This window comes from Brassica oleracea, chromosome C3 (genome assembly GCF_000695525.1).
Source record: "Brassica oleracea var. oleracea cultivar TO1000 chromosome C3, BOL, whole genome shotgun sequence".
NCBI classification, from domain to species: Eukaryota; Viridiplantae; Streptophyta; class Magnoliopsida; order Brassicales; family Brassicaceae; genus Brassica; species Brassica oleracea.
In genome coordinates, this window is record NC_027750.1 from 8,696,730 (window position 1) to 8,723,302 (window position 26,573).

The window sequence follows — 26,573 nt, forward strand, 5'->3', positions numbered from 1 at the left end:
TTGGAAAAAATAATACAAAATAAGATCATTGATCCTCAACTATAAATTATGGTTTGTAATCCATAGATCCTAGTGATGTTTAGATATTGTTGATTGTAGACCATATCATTTATTTATTTTTTCTTTTGTCAGAAACATAAACAGATTCCGCTAAAATTCAGCAAACCAAAATGGTAACTCCGCGTTCATATGAACAACAAAAGACGATTGATTCCGAGCACTGCGCGCAAGCATATCCGCCCTTGTATTCTCTGTTCTAGGAACATGTATCAACTCTGAGTGATTGAAGCTCTCTTTTGGTTTCTTGATGTCTTGGAGAAATGTTGCAAACCGACCATTCTTCTGGTTCCAAAATCATCTTCACCAACTGTGAATAATCGTTTGCAAACGTCACATGAAACTTTTTTTACTTTCCATTTTCCAAATCAAAGCTTCAATTTTCGAGTAAAGGAGTGAGAGACTGGTTTTCGTATTTCTTGCGCCCATCAAACCATCAAAACCTTATAACGTACTATACCATCTTTGCCTCGATAAATTTTCCTTCTCTTTCCATGATTCATCTGTAAAACACCACCATCCAGGAATTTGAGGCAAACATTTCATCTTCCTCTCTCTAGTTTGACTCGCTTGTTATATTAGTGATTCATGTGCCTCTTCCCCAATAGTAGCCTAGGTTACTGCCAAAAGTATGTCGAGGATCAATATCTATGTTACTAAAAACCATATTATTCCGTCTTTTCCATATAAATGTATCAATAATATCTGAATTAAGATAAAAACGCTTGTCACCTTATCAAATATTAAAAGAAAGCAAAAATGAATGACGAAAATCATAACAAATAAGAAAAAAGTGAATTAAACCTTAAACTAATTTTCTTGGGGCTTGATGTGTATCCACATCAGTATAGTGTGTTTGATTCCCCCTGGAAACTAAATTATCACTACTTGGTCAGTCTGGGCTTGGATTTCGGTCCAAGTGATTTACATGGTTGACCATAACAGATGATTGGTCCACCCCCTGGCATAAGTCGGAAGGTATTCCAAACTCGGGTTAAGCAGTGTGGTATGCTTTCGGGCTAGTCCACTATATAGCACTAAGTGCATTCCTCCCGGGACCGATCAGATCAGCCGATAGACTTATAAAATAAAACCTTAAACTAAGAAATTACCTGTTGTTTGGGATAACATATATATTCATTTATTTTATCAATATCTTGATTATACACACTTTTTTTTACCTCAAATAATGATATATATTATGCAGACTTAATATAGCACTTTCTTGAAAGAATATGAAATTACACACTTTTCATGAAAATTATACACATGTTTAACAATTTCTCACATGGAATCATCACATTGAGTTGTCAATAAATCTTCAAAAAAATCAAATCTCTACCTCACATGTATTAGGCTCATTAATTTTCTCATTCTCATTGCCTATATCCAATATTCAATTCGTAAACATCGAAAGTTCACTAATATCACCACCAATCAGGCGAATATACATTGTGAGTTCTCTATAATACAGTTTCAACTATATTTTCTCCAACTATTACTTAGTAGAACCTCTATAAATTAATAATGTTGGGGCTTTGAAATTTTATTATTTATACATATATTAATTTACAAAAGTTTCCTTATTTAGATTTCTTATTTTAAGATATATTTATTCTAAGATAAGAAAAATATTTAATTTTAGTGTATAGCCATTTAATTGTTATTTTTTAAATTTGACATTTATATTAATTATATTATATTATTTGGTGTATATAATATATATTGCATAGAACTTAAATGTGGTTTTAGAGATAATATTACTAAATCTCTTCAAAAATATATTAAGTGTTAAAAAAAAATAAAGATAATTCCATGGTGAATATAAAACAAACAATATAATAATAGGTTCTTACTTATATAAAATATGTATACATATAAATTATTAATTTATAATTTTAATGGGACCATATATTTACATAGAATTTTCTTAAAAAAATATTATCTTATTATTTTATTGATTTTTATCAAATTTTGAACCGGCTCAAGTTGGAATCGGTGAAATTTATTAATTTATAGAGATTATTAATTTATCCAGTATTAATTTATAGAGGTTCTACTGTAAGTAGAAAATATGAACCAAGGAAGGACGAACCTTACCACCAAAAACTTTATCACATTTAAGTATATCTCTCATATCTTATCCAATGTTTCAGAATAATATTAACTTTATCACATTTAAGTATAAACTCCAAGTTCTTACGGGTTGAGTTTATTTCTTTCTTCCATGACATGTGAGTAAGTTTCTCTGTCTTTTAATCAATTTTAAGTTCTTGAGTTTGTTTTTTTCATTTTATTTGCACGTCTGAGGACATCAACATCTTTCCCATGGTTTGATGCTTCAAGAATCATTTAATTCGGCTATATTTCCAGCGGTTGGATGACCTCATCAAATCAATATCTTTGATGGCTAAGGACTTTGCCCCAATCTTTCACGAACTCATGGACAAGTAAATCTTGATAGAAAAGATGTTCACCATGTCACCATTCAGTTTTTTCAGTATTTTGGTTCCGTCCATCTCTTTGTTAAGACAACAGTTATGATTTTCATTCTGTTAGTTCATTTGGTTCTCTATAAACTATAATGCAGGCAGCCAGCTTCACCTACAACTTTAGGGAAGGAAAAGTGCAATTTTTGATGTGAGGTTAGGCGAAGAAAGGACGTATCTTTCAGAAACAAAATAAAGAAGAAATTTTTTGGTGTTATTGGGAACTACATCGCTCATATTTCAGCATTTTCTAATATCGACTGGCCTCATATTTTCAGAGGAGTTTACTAGTCTCAGATTAACCTTTATCTCATACGTGACTCATGTATACTATATAGTTTATTTTCATTAAACTTTCCTTGTGGAACGATCTTCCCGTATGTAATTGAGTGATTGATCTCATAGTTTTGGCTGACTGAGCCTCCTGAATATATGGCTAGTCTTTATAATAAGATTAGACAATTCAACAATATCTTAACTAATTTGAACAAAGACAATGGAGGTACACATCTCTTGGGTACTTTAAAGCGGGTGAAATATCATCAACAATGTCTCATAAAGTGATTCTTGTTGACTTTGAGAATAGTGAAAAGAATTTAGGTAAAGCCAACGCAGACCTTACTTTTCTCAGCATGAAGCTCCCAGATTCATGAATGCAAATGCATGGATGAATGATCATTTCACCATATATTATATCTCCGCAGAGCGATGAAAATAAGAGAAGCCTCAATAAAAATTTACAATGGATGTGATTGGTTGGACTATAACTGTAGAAATTTTACTGTAGAATTTAGGTTGTAGAATTTTTTGATTTAGCTGTAAGTGATGTACCTTTAAAATTGATTGTTACAACAATAAATTTTCTACAGCAAAAAAGATGGGGTTTTAGAAAATAAAGGTTTTACAGCCTTTTTTTTTATTTTCTGGTTGTAACTTTAAAAAACAAGATAAAGCATGATTGATGATTTAAATGTTGTAGATTAATATTAAAGCTAAAATCAGCTCCTACAGGCAATCACCCCTAATGTGCAGTGTGAATTAATTGTTTCAACTATCTTGAGAAACATGGGTGAAGCTGTCTAATTTGTTGGAATTTGTTGAGTCCATGTCTAACTTTTTATTGTCCAGTTAGTACGATATTGTCTACGTGGGGTCTAAGATGCTAATCTGTATGAATTTACTTTTGGGCTCATTCCAAAAAAGTCTTCTATTATTAGAGTTAGACATCATTTTTTATATTAAAACTGTTTGTCTAAATTTTCAATATAAGATTTTGTTTGATATCTCACATAATTAACTAAAATTCGGACCCGTACTCGCACCACAAATAGTAAACTCAACAACTATTCGCATCCACAGCTCAAATATTTCAAATCAATGGACTCGCATCCGCCCTGACGCGGGTCAAACGGAGTTGGTCATGCGGGTAATGATTAAAATTCCCAGTTTTACTTGCAATGATTGTGAAGATGAAACCTAGGGCTAATACATAACCTAGGTTAACCTGCACTTTATTTATATAGGTTAGGGTTACTTGCAATAATAACATATTCGGTGTCAGAATCTTTATAGGTTAGGGTTAGATTGATATTATAACCGAATAATCCTTTTTGTATTATTCAGAATTATGTTTTATTTCATTAAATATACATTTTGCTTTCTCTTTCTTAAATTTAAAATTTAATGATGGAAAATATTTTTGTATAATAACACAATACATACTATAGTTTAGGTCATAATTTTCTAGGAAATGATAATTGTTGAAATCGCTGAATATTGCCTTTTAGTTTTTTTTTTTTCAGAATTCAATTTCTTATATATATATACATATGTATCTTTATGTTTCTTAATTTCTAACTTAATTATTTCATAAGTTTTTAGAGCTAAAGTTTAATACATTTGATAATCTAATCTATTAAAACAGAGTACTATTTTGTATCTACTTAAAAAGATTGTCATTTAAATTTGGACCTCTTCACTTCTTAAATATAATATTCCTTATAATTTGGTTATACAATTTACATTTCTTTTAAACATTACATCTTATATATTAAAACAGAAGTCACAACCTTGATTCATGTGTGATTTTTTTTAAAAATGGACCTAATGGACTTGGTTCGAGTTCGGTTCGGATTTCGGTTTCCGGATTTTGTGCCCATGCCTACTTTACACCAAGAGATGATGTGAGGTTTTGAAAAGGAAAAGGAGATACATTAAAGCTAATTTTAGCAGCGCACCATCTTCTTATATATTAAAATAGAAGTCACAACATTTATTCATGTGTGATTTTTTTAAAAAATAGACCTAATGGACCTATTCCTAAAAAGTCATGTTACATTTAATCTCTAATCTTATCATTTGAATTTTGGATCTGCCACAAATTTTTATTGGGCTATCAATAATTGGATTTAAACAATAGATGATCTATTGGATTTATAGATAGTATAAATTAATGTTGTAATATTATACTTCCATATGTTAGTTATTTAAATATTTGTCGATGTTAAATTTTAAAATTATAAAGAGTTTTTTTTAAATAACAAAAATCATATTATCTAATAATGATTAATCTTTACTACCTTAAACCAATTAAAACAAATTTTAAACTATATAGATTATTTTAAAAATTAAACAAAAACTAAATATTTAATTATTTAATCGATAATATAAATATGTGAAGCGAAATGTTTAATTTTTTAAAAAAATTTCTAAATCTGTGAAATGTTACAGTATTTCTGAATATGACAATAGAATAATATTTTACTAATATTTATATATATAGTTACAATTTTAATAATGAAATAACAATCCAAAAATATATATATATAGAAGAAGATACAAATACATGTGAAAATTTGAAATAATCTATTCAATGAAAAAAATATATCGTAAACTTATTATGTTTTAAAAATTGATAGACACATATATATTATAATATATATCAATTTAGAATTGAAAACAAAAATCCGCGCGGTTACGTGGATCGAGATCTAGCATTTTATTAAAATACAATTACAATTTATGACATTGATACTTCAACAAAAAATAATATTTATTAAGAGTGTTTTTACGATCTAAAATATAAACCTAAACGTGTGACATTAATTAAACTCTCCACATTTGCACGTAGTGGAAATTGTAGGTATTTGGATTGTTTTTTCACTCTCTTTTCTTTGACAATAAATTTATCAAGCATTAATGTAAGGTGATTATCCAAAAATTTAGATTAGACGTGACATAAATTAATTACTAACAAATTTACTTCTTATATATAAGTTAATCGAACATTAGTGTTTATGCAAATTTGATCCACATTTATTTGATATGATATTAAACAATTTTAGAACTGTTTATATTATGTAAGATACTCAGAGATCTTTGGTGCAAGATTATATATGCATTACTTGGTAGTTCGTTATTGGATAATTTCAATTTAATTATCTCTCAAATAATTTTGTTATTTTATATTAAATTAAATAAGCATTGATTCATTAATATCAATTTAAAGGAATATTCCAACAATAATTTTCCTATAACGTTTAATATAACTTTAAAAAAAAATTCAAACTCTAGATGTTATACACATATTCATTTTACTTTAATAAAATACACTAAATATTAGATTAATTAATAAAAATCGAATTTAATATGTTTATATTCCAATTAAAAAACTTTATACATTAACAAATTTCATATAAAAGAAAAAAAAACATAGCATATCTTTTTGCTAAACATGTGTACTTTTTTAAATATATATATTAACTTTTAAAATTGTCTTAATAGTATGCTTTATAAGTAAACTAGATTTGGGTCCATGCGTTGCAATGGACTTTATTTTATATTTTAGTTTAAAAAAAATATGAAAAACTCATTTTATTGTTTTTAAAGAATTGTTTTTGCATATGTTATATGAAATTTATTTTATAGTTAAGAACTCGTTTTCACACATAAGTTTCAGTTAATATTTGTTAGAGCTAGAAAAAGCATTCAAACGTAAAAATTTAAACCGGATCCAATCCAAAATAATAATTATAATGAAATAAAAAGGAATTTAGATACTTGTCATCAAATTCTTTTTTTAAATACTATTAATTAGGTATGTTTACTTTTGTTAGGATATTTTTTAAAAGGAAAAAAATATATTTTATCAATCTCGTTTTTATTTTAAATTAAAAAAAGAAAAACTATCAAATACTTTTTTATATTTTTGTTTAGAATTATAGAAAAGGAAAAGTATTATCATATAAACTTTTACAATTATCTTCTGTTTAGAATTTCAGAAAAATCTTATTGCTATTAAATAATTATTTCTAGTTACTATTAAATAATTTTAAATTATGATTTTTACGGTTCATATCAATAATCTTTTTACACTTCATTTTTAATTAAATAATTTTAAGTATCATGTTCATCATCAAATTTTATATACTATCAAATAACTTTTTACAATTCTTTTATGGTTAGGAATTAAAAAATATGATACAAATCTCTTTTATATAGGATTTTCTTTTTAAAGGAAAAGGACTATCAAATATCTTTTTTTACAGTTTTAGGGTGTTAGAAAATAAAATTAAAATTAAATAATTTTTTATAATTTTTTTTTTAGGATTTAGAAAATAAAAATACTATTAAATAATTATTTCCATCAAATATTAACTATTTTTAAAAGTTGTTATTTTCAAAATTCGTTTTCTCAATATCACTAATATTTTTAATTTAAATATTTTCAGTATCATATTATTTTTAAAATTCGTTTTCTCAATATCACTAATATTTTTAATTAAATATTTTCAGTATCATATTTATCATTAAATTTTAAAAGTAAAAAATTGCTTTTACAATTCTATTTGGTCACGACTTAAAAGGAAAAAAAATCTTATTTGGTTAAGATTAAAAGAGGAAAAACTTATTTTTCAAATTTCTTTTATTTAGGATTTTAGGGAAAATTTTTATTTTCACATAATGATAGAATTTTATTAATACATACACAATGTTTGTTTGTAAAAATGTTACAATCATATCGGGTAAAATATTTGAAGTTCTTTTTGATTTATAATTTTTTAACACAAAATTATCTATTAAAAAGAAAAGTTAGTTATTTATAAGAAATAAGTTACTTTTAATTTTTTTAAAAAAGGAAAATTCCAACTATAATGTGTTCTTGTTTTTCAAGATTTTTATACAACTAATATATTTTCAATAAAAAATTATGTTTAGTTAATTATATATTGTGTCTTATACATACAAACATATATTCCTCATATTTACACATACTTATGTACGATAAAAACATCATAATTAAAAAAACTTGTGGTAGCATCATAAGATGTAATAAGGATGATACAAAAAAATTGAGTTGTATAAAGAAATTAAAAGAAAATACTCAGATAATATTTATATTGTCAATACTATTTTTTGAGAAAATAATATGAGGAACCTTAAACCTAAATATAGATGTGAAAATATTATTTATTTTGGTTTATATTTTTGTAGCATACATTTATCGGTTAAAAATGAAAGTTAGTTATTTATATGAAAATAATAAGAGTACTTTTATATTTTTTTACTTAGATTTTAAAAAAGAAATATCACTTATTTTATATTTAGTTTTTCTATTTGATTTTTTAGTAAATAATTTCTTATACTTGTAGGATTTTATAATTCGTTTTTACTTAAACTTTTTTAAAAAAATTAAACTTTTCTTAAAAAAATAATATTTTCTCTTATAATATCTTTCTTTAGCATCTTTAAAGATGAAAAATATACAAAATATTTTAAAAAGAAAAAAAAATACTTTCAAATAGCCTTTTATAATTATTCTTTGTTTATAGAATTTTCAAAAATTAAATTTACTATCAAATATTTTTAAAATATTATAAAAAGAGCCATACAAATATAATTGTAAAACGTTATGTAATAGTAATTTTCCTTTTCTTAACTCCTAAAAAGAATAATAAACTATATTTTTGTAATAATTTTCCTTTTCTAGTGTCCAAAAAAATGTAAAAATAATTTTATTTTTCTAGATCTTTTTAAATTCTAATAAAAGAGAATTGTAACATATTTTTGACACATGTCATAATCTTAATAAATTAATTGACACATGTCGCGATCATGTTAATTAGCAACTTTGAAAAACCAAGCTTTATTTAATAAGATACACAATAAAATATATTACTTTAATAATTCTACTAAATAACAAAAGATTTTTATAACATATCCTCAATGTTTTAAAAACTTAACCAGATGAACTATAATTTGGGTCAACCAGTTTAGATAGGTTTTAATGATAATTTTTATAATATATATATGGTAATATCACTTGAATATGTATATATATACAATTATAGATCTATTTTTATTTTTTCTACTATGTATAGTATTAGAATATTCAAAATTAAATAATAATGAATATTTTTTTCTTCCAATAAGCTCCATCCATGTTCACGTTCTTCTCCATTTTCATCTTACATTTTCATGTAAATTTTTTTCTTCCAATAACACTTTTATTTTTGTTGACACGAAACTTTTTTTATTTATTTTAGTTATCAATGTATTAAATCTATTAACAAATCCAAGTACATTTTCTCAAAAAAAAAATCCAACTAAATCAAGGCTCATTGAAAGAGAAGATACTATTTTGATGTATAAGCACTGAAGAAACAATCGTTGAAACATAACTAAATTTGTGAACCGAGTTTTTAAAGTTACCGGTTCTAACGGCTTTCGGCCGTTTTTCGGGTCACACAAATCCGGTTTTAGAAACAAACCCAACTCGGCTTAATGAGGAGTTACGGTTGAACCGGTCCAACCGACCGGTCCAGTTTTTCAAACAATGCATATCATTTTGTTTGATTATCTAAAAACAGTATATTAACCCAATACAAACACAAATAAAAACCATGATCAAACTTAATGTGATCCTTCAAAGTAATAAAAATACATGCACGGGTCAAAAATTAAGTAAATACACTATAGAAGAACCACAAGAAACTGTTGATATACCTTGAACCGTTAGCGCTAGGGGTTTTAGAATCAGAAGGGTCTAATATATTTGTGTTCTTCTAGTTCTAATATAAAATAATTAGTTTATAATTAGTAAAATGTGTCTTTTTGATCTAAGTGGTCTTGGCCTAGTGGTAAAGAAGTTCCAGCTAGAGCTTGATCGATTCTCCTTGGCCATCCATAGACGCTTTAAGTGGCAAAAAAACCCAGATTTTTATGGGCCCCTTGGTGATATAGCCGCCAAAACAAACAAAATCCAAATTTAGATTCAGTTTAAAACAATTTAACAAAAATATGTATACTATTGGTTATTGCATCCACCCCTTTTCAAAAGTATTATTAACCTTTGCCCATAAAAGTAGATAAAGTGCCAAATTTTTCTATCAATTTTTTTTGTAAAAACCATTTTTATATGCTTATCGTAATCGGATATGAAAAACCCTCGAAAGAGATAGTGCAACCAATTATTTTCTAAATAATAATTTTATATAGTCCAATTGCCACACTCCAAAACAACATTTGAACTAAACAAGACAATAAGAGCCCTCATGAGAGAAAGAGAGAGATTTTTTTTAGTTTCAACAAAATTTATTTACTTTCTAAAATTCTAATTAATAATTTAATAAAATTTAGTAAGTAAAAATACTGTAAAACTTATATAAAATATAATATTCATATAACTTATATATATATATATATATATATTTCTTTAAATATTTATATATATATATATATATATGTATATAACGGATCGGAACGGATATCAATTCCTAAAAATATTATTATTTGTTATTTGCTTTATTTTTATGTATATTACATATTAGTATTTGGTTTGCTTCGTAGAGTCACGGATATCTGGATTTATTTGTTCGAAATCGAAACGGAAAACAAATCAAATCAAAATCAAATCAATATTTAAGGATATTTGTTCATCCCCATCAAACCAAGTGGGCCTTGAATCAACAACAGAGTTTAGATCCCTAAACTTTTCGTTGACCAACTAATTTGACATGATTTATTACTTTCTCAGTTTTATATTAATTGTCGTTTTAGAATTTAATTATTTTATTTTAAATATTGTTTTATGTTTTCAGTATATTTATTTAATAGTTTTTTAATTTTATTGTTATTCTCTTAGTTTATTAATTAAGATAATCAAATAAAACAATGTGGTTTTACAAAATTATTTACCGTATTTTTATTTTGAATATTATGCCTGAAAGGTTATTAGTTTTTATAGCTTATAGTCATTTTGACCTACTTAACTTTCTAGAGTTATATCAAACACTTAATGATTTATATTTCTTTGGTATTTTGTTAGAATGTGCTAGTGATTTTTTTGTAGTGTTTACTTTTGACTTGATCGTCTAAGAAATTTTTTGAACATTTATGGCTTTCGTTGAAAAACTTAATACAGTATATATGTAACTGAAAAATGTAAAAACAATTACAAACATTTAGTGACGATAAAATAATAATTGGTGTGCTTTCATATACGAGGGACTGCAATGGTTAAATAGAAATAAAAAACGAGAATGTATTTCCGGTGGAGCTTTGAAAAATATCCAGACAAGGATATATAGTGTGAGGTACGAGTACAATTATATAATAACTAAATAAGGTGTGTAATCTTTGGCACAGAAGGTGGAGAAAATCATTTCTTGATGGTCATATCCTAATTCAACATGTGAATACACTTGTTTGTTTGTTTACTATTATGGATTGACTGGTTTTGTGTTAAATGTGTTTCATGTTTTAATACATTCACTAGATTAGATTTTGATCCGTGCTTTTAAAGCGATGGATTAATTTTTTGATGATTTTAAAAATATAAATATTATATAAAAAATTATTTATTTTATATATTTTATATTAATTTTAATTTTAGTCTTATTAATCATGTTTTTATATTTTTGTAATAGAGTGGGCTAATATGTTTATTTTGTTTTGTACTTTATAAATATTGCAATTTTTGATAAAATGACCCAAACAAAACTTCATCCTTGAACTTCAATTGCATTGATACAGATATTCTTATATATCTTACTTGGTGTTTTCTTGCACCATGTGCAGTGATAAAATTTTACATTATATTTTTTAAAAAAATTGTTAATATTTTAGATTTTATTATTTTAAACTAATATCTTAATAAAAATACTAAATACTAATTTAGTTAAACATAGAATTAAGATAAAATAAACAATTTGATTTATTTAAAATTAATTTCAAGTTATATTTAAAATTATAATTTACATAGATTTTCATCTATTTATTTTGGTTAAGATAAATTAAATTAACTTGTATACAGTAAAATTGATATAATTTTTTTATATAATTATCAAAAAATAAATTAAAAATAATTCCTAAAATTTTTAGATATCAAAAATAAACAAATGATATCACGATTAAAAATTAAATTTTTTTAAAAAGATTGTATAACATTTTGAAAATATTTTTTTAATGATAATTTTTTTATGATTATAAAAATATATTTAAATACTATTTCGAAATTTTAAAATCTTTTATATTTCTCTTGTCATATTATTTAATGACATATTTGAATAGATTTCTTTTAATGATGATTTATGAATTATTACCATATTATTAAAACTTACCAAAAATTGAAATTAACATTAAATTTTGTTGTTCATGTCATTTTTAACCATAAGCCATGTCATCAATTTTAGTATGTCATGTCACATTTTTTAGTGAGAGTGATTGTGGAGATGACATGTGTGAAATCACTTCACAGATAATGTCTACGAGATATGTAGATTTGAATGTAGCAAATTTGTGGTTTTTGATTTTTTGACATGTTTTTTTTTAATTAAAAATACATAAATAGAATATGTACACGTGAAAATAACAACTATCAATACACTTGGTTAGCTTCTTGCTTCAGTCAGATCATTGTATATAAAATGCACTTATTATCATTATTAAAAATACACTTATTGATTGGTCGTCCACATTAGCTCAACTTATCAACATGATTACGGGTTATTTTAATATTGGGTTGGTAGTTTAAACTTTAAACTAACGATTTGGTAGAGGTGGATTATTTCTGAATAACATTTGTATAGTTAATGTATTCATTAAACGTTTATTGTTGGAGTCTAAATCTTCCTTTTTTGTATTTCAGAATATTCTCTAATGACATAAACAGTAACATTAGGTAATATTAATTAATTATGTAAAACTAAAATTAAGGAATGGCATAGCTTTGTAATTTTTTCCAAAAGCAAGGATGCTTTGATAGTATAGATTAATCAACATTTCTTATCTATGTACACATAAGAGAGAAAAAAACTCAATATATATAAATATAAGGTAAATATAACTTGGATATTATTAGCTCACATTTATATTTATTTTGAACTATGAATAATACAATTCAGAGACTTAATTATTTGTCAGGCATGACCCATTTTCTTGCCAGATCTATCCCAAAAACTCTCGATTACTTTGATCTCATGACCCAGTTATTAGAAAAGAAATTATGGTCATAGAGATCTTGAAAAATTTAGCAATCATGTTGACATGCACATTTACGACTGGGAGGTATACCAGGGATGGTAGGTCGATCAGAACAGTCACAACGTATTCCAATATTATTTGGAAAGCCAAGTTTTTTTTTAAAATCGTTTACACATGCACTCTTTCCATTATTTCCGCATGTTCCTTGAAAACTGTCGTCGACGTTGCATCCAAATTTTTTTTTCGCTTCCACCTCGACTGCATTATATCAACCTCAAAAGATTATTAAATTGAAGAATTGTTTAGATCATCAATGGATAACTCAAAAAATACCTTCAACATTATTTAGAACGAGAAATGTGAGAACACAAGAAACCATAAACATAACATTATATCTCATGGCTGAAAATGATGAACAATTCTTAAAAACAAAAAAAAAATTGTTTGTCTTACACTAATTGGAAAACAACATTTTTCGTTGCCAAATAAATACACTCGACAAAGGATAAAAATAGATATTAAAATTAATTCAGAAAAAGTATAAATAAAAGTAATGGTGGAGATAAAAAATAGTCAACGAAATTGATGGAATTGATCTTTTTTTTCAAAAAATCTTCCAAGCAGAAATAAGTTTTTAAGTTTCTGCTGTACGATCCGCGATGTAGCCGACTATTCTGGACCATTCAATTTGTTCAGACTCAAAAGGTGTTGACGTCTGTTCATAGTTCATACTACTCCCAAAAATACCTTAGCAATTTCGTTAGAAAATTATTAGGAAATTTGCAATGAATAACCATAGATAGAAATTTAATTAGGTAAACGGACATGCCACTGTAGATTTTTCAATAATACCAACTTTAACCCTAATCAATCTGACATAGAAGCTAGACCTATGAGTGACACAACTTCTTCCTTATCCATGCCAACAGGGTTCGGTATTAATAATGAAGTTTTGAAAGTGTAAGAAACTCTTTGTTGCAAAAGAAAAACAAAATAGAAACTAAACTTATCACTACTTTCAGTTTCCATTTCTCTTTCTTCAGCCTCTCTTCCATCAGGAAGCAACTATGTTCTAAAAGGTGATATGGTGTCTTCCTTCGTCGACTTACCTAAAGATCCAATAGGTAAATCAGAAATTGCTTTGCCCTATATGATGTTCACTGGCGGAAAAAATCTTTTTTTTTTGTTATTACTGATCTTGCTCTTGCTCGCTGTAGTATTTTTATTTTTTGAATGGTATGAATCCCACTCTTCTCCTTCATTTTTTTTTATCTTTGTGTTGGTTTAATTTCGTCTAATTGTTTTCATGGATCTTGGTTTTAAACTTTTCAATCTCAAACCTCAGAATATATATGTAGGATTTAATTTCGTATAGTTTGTCAAATGTAAGAGGAAACGGTTGATGATATATTGGATGTATAGATTCTGTATTGGACTTAGATTTTTTTGCGGGAATTAAATTATAACAATCTTATGATCAAGTGGTAGATTAAATTAATTGCTTAATCATAGCAGTCGTCAGTAGACATTATCCAAAATCCAAATCAATCAGTGGTGGAAAAACAATATTTATATTGGAAGGAGATGACTCAGTGGTGGCTAGTGATATTAGGTTCGATTCTGCCAGCAAGTTACTTCAGCTGAACTCAGAAGAGGGAGCATTATATCCTCATCGTCATCTCCCATCCCAAATTCATTAAACATAAATCGATATTTCAAAATCAAAGCGAGTAAACTCAATCAGTTAAACAACAAAAAAAACGAATTCCAAAAAATCGGATCGAATCATAAGAGAAAGGGAAGAAGGCTCAGTTCAGCGGGATTATCGACACAGAAACGAGTCTCGAAAGAAACGCCTAATTCCGGTCTGTTGAGCTTGAATATTTCCGAGTCGTCACTGCCTTCTCTATCTATTTTTCTTAATGGAAAAAAAGATTATCGACAAAAAAAAAAATAAAACGAATCAATCAAAAGAAACCGAATAGTAGATGCAGTGGTGATGATGAATGAGGCTTAGGCGATTGCTCTGTAAATTATATAGTGATGAGTAGTAGTTAGGGTTTTAGCTAGGTCTTTCTTGGAGGCCCATTTTCGGGCCCGTTAGCTCTCGCGGGGATGCTTTGGTTTAAGCTCGGTACGATTTAGTTTTGGTTCTCTTGGAATGGTTTTTGGTTTGTAACTGAAATATTTGGTTCAGATAAGTAAGCTAATTGATGCTGTTAGTAATTAATTAGGTTTACAAGCTTCACAAACTGCCTGAGTTCTACAAGGTCCATTTGCTTTTTCTATTTACTACTTTACAACTACTAAGCTTTGGATATGCTATTGATTCTTTCACCAACACTTCACCCCATTGGTTCTACTTCAATTCTTTCCTTTAGGAACCGCGGCCACATATATATCTTTGGCATGGGGCTTTTGAGACCATTTTAATATATTTTGTTATTTTCATCTTTAGAATAGAAGAATTTTATAACAGAAGTGAAATATGTTCTAATATTTTTTTTTATAATAACAATCTCTAAATATATAATAAAAAATAGAAAAAAAAATTGTTATTTCTTTCTCTATAAACAGAAGAAAAAATAGATGTGTATTAGAGCAATTTCACCACTAAATGCTATTATAGTAGTGAAAATAATAATGTGATGGAGATGCTCTAAAGGGAACTGTTGACGGGTAATTGAGGAAGCTTAGAGCTGCTGGTTGCGTCCAGAATCGTATCTTCACCTCTAAGTTTTGTGGGATCGAGTCTAAGATAGGAAACAAAACACACACAATATGTAAACTCCTAGACGAATAATCAATCTGACCTATCAGGTATTGCATTTGTAACGACATACAAGCATATGAGTTTATCCATTTTTAGGGGTAGTCCACATTGCGTCTTCATTACTCATAACATTATCTGTAATATAATAATAACAGGCATCTGAAGATAGATAACGAACTTGGCTTTTATGTTACACCACCTCTACATGAAATATCCTCTACTGACAACAGATTTTCTGTAACATGGAGTCCCATAATTGACAGAGCATGGCAATAGGCTTCTCAAGCAACCTCATCAAAGCTGGAGTGGCAGCAGCAAGGATAGACGTGATGAGAATGCAGTAAAGCTTCACATGATCAGGCGCCACGCTGGTCATGGCCGTGTTGTGGGAGAAGTACATAGCCATCATACAGATCTGAAGCTGGAACCGCAACGGGAACCCGAGGGTGAGAATATTCAGCATAGAAAGCGAAACCGAAAACCCAATCGTGTTAAAGAAGACAAACAAAGTGAAAGCGATTCCGTTGAATGTCCCCATGATAGACTGCCCTGCTATATAAGGTTGTTGGCTTGGTGTTTTCACGCTCGTTGTGTTCTGGGAAGAGGCAGGCATGTAGCTGTCTTGCCAGGTTCCACCTGGTGGAGTCAGGCTGGCTTGGAAGGTGGCTGTCGCGACGAGCGAAGCCACCACCAGTAAAGCGCTACGTGCCTCTGATGGCGAGTCTCTGTGCTTTTTGAAAGTGAAGTATTTTACGAGATCTTTATGGCTTTGTGACTCCATTGCTCTCTCTTGGCATGCGGAAGTAGAAGAAGTGGTTCGTTGGATATTGGTGGTGGTACCAATATCGCTCCCTCTTTGAGCTCCAGCTCGGATAAGTTTCTCATAGATTTCTCTATCGCCAGCTTCGCTCGGAAACATAACCAGCAAATCCAGTGCAGAGAGACCCATCTTGTTCATTGCATTCACCTCAAAAGTCTTAGACTCTTCTGGTATTGCCTCAACCAACACTTCAATCACCTGTAAGGTAAGAAAAAAAGCAAGATTTTGATTTGTACTTCTTAAGAAAACTATGTACATAATTGTTCTTACCTGGCGATTTTTTCTCCAGGTCGCTAGATGAAGAGGAGTGTTACCCTGTTCATCTTTCTTGTACAGCACTTCAATTCGATTCATCACTGTGATCAACTCAACAATAGCTACCACCGCTCCAATCTCTTGGTGCATAACAGCGATATGCAAAGCAGTTTGACCTTGAACCGTCTCGTCTTCTACGCAATCAACACAGCTGGACACAATCTCTCTGATCACGTCGGTTTTGCCTCTCATCGCTGCCACATGAAGTGGAGTCTTTCCATCTCTACCTTTAAGCCGGCAAAGTTTCTTGTCGATTCCCAAAATTGCCCTCACGGTCTCTACTTGACCGGTTCCTGCAGCCGCATGCAGAGGGCTAAAACCTTCTTTGTCCAAATCAAAGACTGATGACCTCTGCCGAGGAATCTTCCCGGCCACGACACACTCTTCACTCCTGAGATTAGAGGAGTTATACAGAGGATCAGTTATCTCTCTCGGTTGATGAGTCTCAAAAGCATCCATTTTGGTTATGATGCAAAGGAGAAGAGAGAGAGAGATGATATTGGTTTGAATATTACTATGATGGTCATCACGACAACACTTGACATTTATTATATTACAGAAAATCCCTTTGACATTTGACTTCGTAGCTAATTAAAAGTTCCTTAAATGAAAGAAATGGTTACAAGTGTCATTTGACTTTTGTAGCATTTGACTTCTAGTTATCTAAGTCCAGACTTTCTGCCTGAGATCATGAACGTTCAATTAAGAAGAGAGTTTCTGTTATTATGGGAAGGAAGAGAAACAAAGACACTTAAAACAAGACTCCTAAACCTATAATTCAATCTCTGTGGAATGAACCCTTTCTTCTAGGGGAATGTAACATTAACCTTTTATCAAAATCATGATGCTGTTGGAACTATCAGGCATCTTTAAAGACCAGGAATAGCCTCCAGGTTATACTTTTCTTCAGCTTTTTGAGCTTCGCCTTCCCCACTCTCTGGAGGCGGTTTCGGCTTCTCCAACGCATCTAGACTCTGGCGATACACATAGGAAGAGCTTTGCCGGTTTTTACTGCTAGAATTGCTTATTTGACTAGCAAGAAACCTTCGGATGAGCCCCCTCAGAAACGGAGCCAACGTATCTGGTTCATGTTCTAGGTAATACATTATTCCTCCCATACATGCACAGAACATAGCCACCTGTTTTCATTGATTGTATAAATAAAAAGATCAGTTCTATTGTTAAAGAGGAAGAACGGTTGGTCCCTTGAATTGTAGTACCTCGGCGTTTTTAATATCAGGAAGAACGTGGCGGTTGACAAGTATCTCCCACAGTGAATCTCCTGCTCGGGGAAGAACGTATAGAGCAAGCTCAGAGCGTCTCGGTTTTTTCTCCAGCATAACCGAGAGAGCAGCTACACCACCCGCGAACCAGTAAACGATCTTGTGGTCCTTGGATGCAACTTTTCTATGGGCACATATGAAAGCCTATTTGCAAATGGGACATAAAGTATTTAGGAATGGTTTTAGGAAACTAGCTGTGTGAAATGAAGTGAAAAGCTACCTGAAAAATCCCAACAAAAGCAGACAAGAAGGAAGTTGATCTAACTGAATCTCTGATTGAATGCCAAGATGTCCGGTAAGGAGAAGCCATGAACTGAAAGTGTACGATAAGATACATCTTATTATCTCTGACTAAAGCATAAACCAAATGGATTCTGAAAGCCTTACCCTTTGTAGGTTTAGAACAACATATGGGACGAATGTGAGGGAGAAGTATAAAGGGAATGTTTTCTTGAATGTAGCTGACATAGCATTAGCATTTTGAGCCAGACACGAGTTAGTGTGTGGATGAATAGCCGAACAAGGGATGATGGAAGCAAACTCTTCCACCTCCACGTCACTGGCTTCGTTTTTACTAGAGATATAGGCTGATAAGGAAGCTACATCGATTGGACCACCTCTGCAGCATTCTCTCACAGCCTGGTAGACAGGCCTTGCAACTGGTCCTGTCTTCTGAATAAATTCTCTATATGATTTTGGCAAGGTTTCAGGACGCATTATAAAAGCATACATAACCTGCACCACGCATCAATCAGAATTGAAAAAGTATAAAATATGATCAACAGAGCATTATAACATCTATGCACTTACATGAACTTGTCCACTAGATTTATTAAACTATTTAGAAGACAACTAGGAGAAGAAAAAAGAAGGAAGAATCTTCAATTACCTGGGCACAAGCGAGAGAAAAGAGTAAAGAATCTCCATGTCTCCAATGGCTTCCCCAAAGATGGAACTTGTTCTTTGACTTTGCGGAATTGTAAGCCGCCTGTTCACAAAGATGAATAATCAAACTCCCAAAGATACATCTCTTTACTCAGCATGACACACCATTAGAGATGTACCTGGCCTAATCTAGCCAAGAGGTACAGAGCAAGTGTGCGGCGCTGGGTGGAATCATCTAAAGCTAGGATAGACAAACCAGCAATCGAACCTGCTAAGACTCTGTTCCACCCTTAATCAAAGTCATAATAAGGAAACAAAACTTTTAAAGCACTAGGCACCAGCAGAAGCAGAAGCATATAAGAAACGGAGGACACAAAAAACATAAAACTTACGAATTCAAGGGCGTCTCTTTCTTCCTCCACTTCCTCAAACAGCATCTAAGCAAGTGATAGGAGCCGGTAAAGCCACCGAAAAGGAGACCAATACGACACGCTTCTTCCCTAACAATCAAATCCGTCTCCGAGACGAGTTGCTGCAACCAGTGTCCATGTATTAGTGAATAAAAGATCACATAATAACTAAAGACACATCCTATACAAGTAAAAGCAATAAAGGCAGACCTAAACATTGAACAAAGAGGATAGAACACCTAATTTCAAAACAATGTTCGATCAAATTGAAACTGAAGAAGACTCTAATAAGCAAATTTTCACGAAAGTCTATCCCTTTCGTCGTTTCATTGCTCACCTTGAGATCGAGAAGAGAGGAATAAGACTGCCCTCGAGCGAGCTTGAAAGCGCGGAGAAGGATCCCGATCCCGACCCTGACGCCGTAGGAGAGGAGGAAGCTCTGGCAGAGATTGCCGATCGCATTGGCGACGCAGGAGACGTCGGCGTGATCGCAGAGATCGGCGTGGGAGCCACGCGCCGCGGAGCGCTGTCTGCGCTGGAGCTCGGCCATGGCGTCGCGCAGCCGCTCCTCCGCCTCGCGGAGACGGAGGTCGGCCTCGGAGGAGGCGCGGGAGAGAGGAGAATTGTTGGGAGAAGAGGGAGAAGTCGGCTTGGAGAAGGTCGAAGGCATCTTTGAATTGAAAAGCTTTTTCAAGCTCGGATGATGCAATTCAGAGGAGATGAAGAAGAACAATCATATAGTGAGGATCTCATGTGGGGTACATGCCTTGACACGTCATCTTTTTGTTTTCTTTATATGAGAAAAAAAAATCCAAAAATGAACATACGTTTATTGGACACAAGTTACTGATTGATTCTGTGCGAGTTTTTACTCGATTTGGTTTCGCAGTGTCTTTTGAACGGAAATTTGGTTGTAGATTAGAAACGACGTTTTAACCAACATTGGCAAATACTATTTGGTTTTGGACGATCAATACACGACAAGCTTCTTAATCCACGATATTTTATCATACAACCGATTGTCATTGATTATGTTACTCAATCTAATACACAAGTAAAGTTCAAAATGCCCAGGAAAAAAGGGGGCACCTCACTAACAGACTACCTAATTAGAGGTTACAAGCAGAACCTTAAAATATTAATTTGCCAAAAAGACTAAAGAGCGGTGCCTAAGAGAGAGAGGGATCATGTGGTGCACTATCAGATACAGAGAGCAATTGTATATGCGCCAGAGAGCGTAATAGCGTATCAAGCAGTAGTTACTGAATCGTGTTCTTGACCTCTTGGATGAACGTCTAAGATCGCTGTGAAACATTTGTGTGAACTGTAGTGTTCTTTCCGGTTAGAGTGTAAGGATTCTAGATAGCACTCACTGTTTAATTGATCAGAGCAATATTTCTGTTTAGTGATTTGTCTTGCTTGCAACCATCTTAACCATATGTGTTTGTTCAAGTTAATTCTCATTCTTCAAAATCCTTGAATGAGGGCTAATTATCCGAATTCGACCACAAGGCTAATTAAATGGGCACCGGAGCCGTTAGTTACACAAGGTAAAGAAAAACCTAAATATGAAACATAATAACCAATTTTTGGGTTTGGTGTAGCTTAAAAAAAAGGTCGGTTTACTTAAACCCAAACTAATACATTGACAACGACCACCCTTCAGTTTTTTTTTTTTGTTTTGTATAATCTAAAAAAAAGGAAAAACATGAAAAGAAAGCTGGAAGATGTCGACGCCGTAGAGAAGCCCTCTTCTTCTTCTTCTTCTTCTTCTTCTTCTATCATCGCCACTAGCATGAATACTACTGACATAGTGTTACAGACATCATCTCCGAAACTCTCACAGAAGCAAGACTACATCTTCCATGGGGGTGTTTCCTTCTAACCAAACCCCCCCTAAAATCTCTCTACTTTTCTAAGGTTCCCTTTTTCTAATTTTAATTGATTTGGTTTGTGAAGGGAGACGCCATGTGAGGCCGTACTACTTCGAGTTCATCTCTCATGTAAGTCTCCTCTTTCTTCTTTTCCCTAAACTCGTCGTTCACAGTGAGATTGAAATTGGTAGGCCATTTTGTTAGGTGAATAAACGCTGGACTGGGAAAACAATCGTGGACTTGTTCGCCGATGAATTCAAAGGCAGACCTCGTGATTACTATGTATGTTCTCCCCTGTCCAATGCTTTTAAATCTCGAAATTTTTTTAGATTTTGATTCAAACGGTTACAGGTTGGTGCTGTCAAAAGTGGAAGAATCAAAGTTGATGGAGAAACTGTACCAGTTTCTTATATTGTGAGATCTTCTCAAAAGATCACTCATTTCGTCCACAGGTTGTTCTTAAAGCTAACTTTGTCTTTTTTTTATTCATATGGTTGCAGCATCTTGTCACTTAGTTTTGTTTAACTGCATTGAATGTGTGTATCTAAGTTTAGAATGTGTGGAAGGTTTCAGACATGAACCACCGGTGATGACTGATGATGTAGAGATCCTTGTCAAAGAAGATGATGTTGTTACTGTCTGCAAGCCAGCTTCTGTTCCTGTGAGTACTACTTCATTGTATTTATTTTCACTTCTATTGGTCTCTGGCTGTAGGATAAATCTCTTTTTCTGGAGAATGTGAAGCATGTTTTGTTCAGAAACAAGAATGATTGAATCAGACTCTTTTGCTAAAAATAGTTTAATTCACTTAAGCTTAGTATAAATCAAACTTTGTGGATACAAAATTCACCTTGTAAGATTGATATTTTAGTAACAACACCAATCTTGTTCTTCTTGTGTAAGGTGCATCCATGTGGTCAATACCGTAAGAACACAGTTGTTGGAATCCTTGACGCTGAGCATGACCTCGGCCCTCTCTTTCGTATCCAAACAACAAAAATTAGACGATGACACACAGTTTTTAGTTTACATACAGTTTTCCAAAATGATACAATACAGAGCTATCCTTGCATCATTTTTTTCTCACAGCTATTCACCGATTAGACCGTTTGGTTTCTGGATTGCTCATCATAGCAAGAACTGCTGCCAAAGCTGATTTTTTCAGGAAACAGGTTCTCATTTTAGTCGGTCTAATTTTTTCTTGGCTGTAACCATAATTCCCAAGAAGCATGCTATTGGCTCTGGTAAATCAAAATGTCGTAACTTAGTACTTGTCTTGATTGTTTCAGATTGAGGGTGGAATGGTGAAGAAACGTTATATCGCAAAAGTTATTGGCGTGTTCCCAGAAGATGAGGTTTGAAGCTCTTTTGACTCTATTAACGATGTGTGGATTGCTTCTAGTTACCGAACTCATATACTAATAAACATTACAACTGGTTTGAGGCCTGTCATAATATCTCAAAAAAAGTTATCTTCATGTTTGGTTTGAAAGTTAATTTGAAGTAGCTGCATGACTTTGACGTTTCAGAAAGTAGTCGATGCCAACATAAATTACAATGGTAGTGAAGGAAGAAGCACAGCAGAGGTAAAGCCACTTTATGCATCCAAATACAAAACATAAAAGTCTTCCATGTACACTTGCTAGTAAAATTTCAGAATGTCTATATGCGTTGTGCAGGACGCCAATTCAAGTGGTGGTGATAAGAAGGTGAAGGGGAAGCCTGCGTGTACCAAGTTCACTAGAATCGATACAAATGGGACTCACAGCCTCGTCTTGTGTGAACCAGTCACAGGACGAACTCATCAAGTAAGCAAGTGTTTATACACAATACTGTTCAAAAATTCTCAACGCTTCTATCTTTAGCATCAGGAGAATAGATAGAGAGAGTTTTTTTTTTTCTTTGGCGTTTCTCATTTCTGTTTTGTGATGATTGTAGATACGAGTGCATCTACAATATACAGGGCATCCCATAGCGAATGACCCACTTTATCTCAATCAACAAGTGGATAATCTGGAGACCAAGATTGCAAAAAGAATTGATGCGGATGAGAGAAAAATGGCCTCCCCAAACGACTATGTGTATTCCAGTGAAGATTTCAGCATTGATCCAATGTGCACAAACTGCCCAAAGCTTATCCCACAAGGGTAAAAAGGATAGACCATAAAACAACTAACATTGTGTTCTTGAGCCTTGTCTTATGTTTTCTGAATCATGCAGGTACGAGGAGCATGACGAGGCTCTTTGGTTACATTGCGTTCGATACTCTGGAACAGGATGGGAATACGAATGTCCTTATCCATCTTGGGCATCTCTTTAAGCACATTATTTTACTTGCCGTTGCTTAGACAATATAAACTGTAGTTCTTATTACCAACATTTATAGCAACTACAGTACATTGTATACGGGTTTTGCCGTTATGATCTAATCAAGTTTGGACTCAAAGATTCTCAAAAACTTTATGAAATGAATTTTGTGTCATTGTCAACTAAAACCATGTACAAAAAGGAGAACCACTTTGGAGTTTGATTAAAGAACCTAAGCAGTAGCAAAATAACCCATTACATATTTTAGTTATTCTTCACATCTTGTGTTCAGTCATGCAACCGCAAATTAATTTAATTTTCTTAAGGCTTTTAAACAAAAAATCAACGGGTTCGTCTTCAGTTGTAGCCTCTGCTTGTTATGTTCATTTCTGGAAAGCAAGGACCTGTCTATCAAATCCTTTGCTTACGCCTGACAAGCTTGATGTAAGATCCTCCACTGTTCTAAACCCAATCTGTCCCCAAAAAACAAAACACAAGTAACAGAACATGAGGATCCGACCTCAAAACTTTGCCCTAAACAAGATCAAATGACAAAAAGAAGGCAGCACTATAATACAGAGATTGGTCGTCCTGCACATAGTTTTGATCTATGCAAGTATGTATGATTGATTTTATAGATCAAGTAGGAACATCGACGAACTAAGCAAATAGAGTAGAAGGAGTACCTTATCAAGAAGAATATTTTGGAAATGCTCTGGACGTAAAACAATGTTTCGGTAGTTCATTGCGGTTGTCTGCAACCACATAAACACATACTCAAACTATATAACTAGCTTGTGAACTCTGAAACATTAAGATAAGCAATAGAAACAGACACATACCTCTGAGACACGGCGATTCTTTTCATAAGATTTCCAAGGCTGAGGTTCCATTACAAAAATACCACCCTGATAAAGCAAAAGTAAAAGCAAAGCCAGCAACTGTCAATTACGCTTATGAAAGTAAAAAGAAAAAATGAAACGTGCACACTCGAGTATAGAATAGTAGATTACCGGATTAAGAAGACGCCAAATTTTAGAAAACAAGGTGATCAAACCATCATCACCCCAGTTCAAATGTACCCACTTTGTCACACTCAAACTGCACACGAAAAAAAGAAAGAAAAAGAAACTTGTCACCAATGAATTATTATTTTCAATTTCAGCTAAAAGCAAACCCGAGACAGAATAAGTTTTAATTTCAATACAATGTCAGGCTTAGCTACATAAGATTCTTTAACCAGAAACCAAGGCTTTTCTTAACTACAGTTGTAAATTTTCATATGCACATCTGAGGTACTAGCAAAAGAGTTGGTGACTGTTGTTTCGTTATCAATCTTTCCCAAAAGGAAAAGGGATGTACCATATAATTGTATCATAACGATTCTCGTCAAGGTTACGGGTATGAACAAAATTCTCTTTCTGAAACGACACAATCTGAAACAGGTCTTTGGTTTCTGCGCTGCTGCTGCCACTAGAGAGAGGAATAGATTGCTCCTCTGAACCATCAGCACCACCTGAATGAGTTTTCTTTTCACCTGGCTTAGCGGAAGTCTGCGTCCTAACAAAACTCCTAAGACGCCAGCGAGCAACCTCAATGAGACCTTCAATCAAAGAAAAATCAATGCACAGGAGATGAAACTGCTTAAGGAAGATAGATTATGAAAAGCAATAGTTCTTACTTGAATCAATATCAACTCCAAGAATGCTCCGGCAACCAAACTTCTTAGCTGAAGAAGTAAAAGGAAAACAAACATTAGACAAGACAGTTACATTAAATCGAAGTTAGATGCTGACGGCTTCAAACTGTTTTGCCAAAACAAACGAATAACAAGAAGTTAACATAGAAAGTTTCAGACTTTAACTGACATAGCATTCTCACAAGGATAATGAAGTGAATGCTTACTATCACCAGTAAAAACCAAACAGTAATCAAATCCTAGTTAAAAGAACTAATCTTTCACAAAGATGAAAACTTTTTTACCAATATGGATAGTCATGACGCCGCTATTGCAGCCGATGTCGAGACAGTCCTTGCCTTGAAACCATTCTTTCTTCATCACTTTAAGCCGAGGATCCTCATCCATATCATTGCTTATCTATCACAATTATTACAAGAAAATCCAAAATTATCAGACAAAAGAAAACACTTTTAACATCACAAAAACTGTGAAGATAGAGACTAACTCTGTAGCCGTAGTAGTTTTTGTAGTTTCCGAAAGGACAAAACTCTTGGCTCTTCTTCTTCTTGCTACCATTCCCTTGTTGCTTCTGCTCTTCGTTAGTGACTACTTTCTCAGTACTCTTCTTCTCTTTGCTTCTACCTCCTCTCTTCCTCTTCGTCTTGGTTTCGTTGCTGTCCTGGCCCATTGTGCGATTATTAGGGTTTCTGTGTTGTTAAACGCGATCAACTCGGTGAAGAGAAACCAGACGATTGGTCTAGTTATAGAGAGGTTTTTCCACCGAGAGAGGTCGAGTAAGCGGCGCGGAGCTAGAAGGAAGAAGAAGAAGCGTCACTCAAAAGGTTTATTATTCAGAATTGCAATTGAGGTTTAACGAGTCTCTTCATTTAGGCCTGAGACTTATTATCCGAGATCCGGATTCGATCCGAGATCCGCTCCGGATCCGCTCCGAAAATAGGATATCCGGGGTGCCCGGATCCGAATCCGGATAGTAAAATCTTGGATCCGTGCAAACCGAATCCGGATCCGGATATTAAATCCACGGATCCGGATCCGAATCCGGATAGTAAAATCTTGGATCCGTGCAAACCGAATCCGGATCCGGATATTAAATCCACGGATCCGGATCCGAATCCGGATAGTAAAATCTTGGATCCGTGCAAACCGAATCCGGATCCGGATATTAAATCCACGGAT

General features: G+C 32.1%; 5 protein-coding genes across 5 annotated transcripts; 1 reads left to right on the forward strand and 4 right to left on the reverse strand.

The window, feature by feature from the left end:
- Positions 1 to 12,884: 12,884 nt before the first annotated feature.
- Positions 12,885 to 13,472, reverse strand: LOC106333910 (putative defensin-like protein 225). The gene is made up of 2 exons (XM_013772295.1): positions 13,362 to 13,472; positions 12,885 to 13,286 (listed from the first exon to the last, which is right to left on the reverse strand). Exons 1-2 carry the CDS (start codon positions 13,426 to 13,428, stop codon positions 13,075 to 13,077), a joined length of 279 nt encoding a protein of 92 aa, XP_013627749.1. The 5' UTR covers positions 13,429 to 13,472; the 3' UTR covers positions 12,885 to 13,074.
- A 2,421-nt stretch (positions 13,473 to 15,893) lies between these two features.
- LOC106328853 (ankyrin repeat-containing protein At5g02620) lies at positions 15,894 to 17,467 on the reverse strand. The gene is made up of 2 exons (XM_013767382.1): positions 16,892 to 17,467; positions 15,894 to 16,819 (listed from the first exon to the last, which is right to left on the reverse strand). The coding sequence occupies exons 1-2, from the start codon at positions 17,393 to 17,395 to the stop codon at positions 16,019 to 16,021; spliced, it is 1,305 nt and encodes a 434-aa protein (XP_013622836.1). The 5' UTR covers positions 17,396 to 17,467; the 3' UTR covers positions 15,894 to 16,018.
- A 49-nt stretch (positions 17,468 to 17,516) lies between these two features.
- On the reverse strand, positions 17,517 to 20,277 carry LOC106328852. Its single transcript, XM_013767381.1, has 8 exons — positions 19,852 to 20,277; positions 19,497 to 19,636; positions 19,284 to 19,383; positions 19,109 to 19,207; positions 18,607 to 18,954; positions 18,440 to 18,532; positions 18,157 to 18,363; positions 17,517 to 18,075 (listed from the first exon to the last, which is right to left on the reverse strand). The coding sequence occupies exons 1-8, from the start codon at positions 20,182 to 20,184 to the stop codon at positions 17,806 to 17,808; spliced, it is 1,590 nt and encodes a 529-aa protein (XP_013622835.1). The 5' UTR covers positions 20,185 to 20,277; the 3' UTR covers positions 17,517 to 17,805.
- Positions 20,278 to 21,199: 922 nt separating this feature from the next.
- Positions 21,200 to 23,860, forward strand: LOC106328513 (RNA pseudouridine synthase 7). The gene is made up of 12 exons (XM_013766966.1): positions 21,200 to 21,385; positions 21,474 to 21,517; positions 21,593 to 21,670; positions 21,740 to 21,840; positions 21,962 to 22,049; positions 22,292 to 22,370; positions 22,478 to 22,560; positions 22,678 to 22,743; positions 22,918 to 22,974; positions 23,068 to 23,196; positions 23,327 to 23,535; positions 23,609 to 23,860. The coding sequence occupies exons 1-12, from the start codon at positions 21,223 to 21,225 to the stop codon at positions 23,706 to 23,708; spliced, it is 1,197 nt and encodes a 398-aa protein (XP_013622420.1). The 5' UTR covers positions 21,200 to 21,222; the 3' UTR covers positions 23,709 to 23,860.
- On the reverse strand, positions 23,848 to 26,228 carry LOC106328514 (probable RNA methyltransferase At5g51130). Its single transcript, XM_013766967.1, has 8 exons — positions 25,882 to 26,228; positions 25,679 to 25,793; positions 25,377 to 25,424; positions 25,058 to 25,298; positions 24,709 to 24,796; positions 24,538 to 24,603; positions 24,382 to 24,450; positions 23,848 to 24,168 (listed from the first exon to the last, which is right to left on the reverse strand). The coding sequence occupies exons 1-8, from the start codon at positions 26,062 to 26,064 to the stop codon at positions 24,079 to 24,081; spliced, it is 900 nt and encodes a 299-aa protein (XP_013622421.1). The 5' UTR covers positions 26,065 to 26,228; the 3' UTR covers positions 23,848 to 24,078.
- Between the last annotated feature and the right edge of the window lie 345 nt (positions 26,229 to 26,573).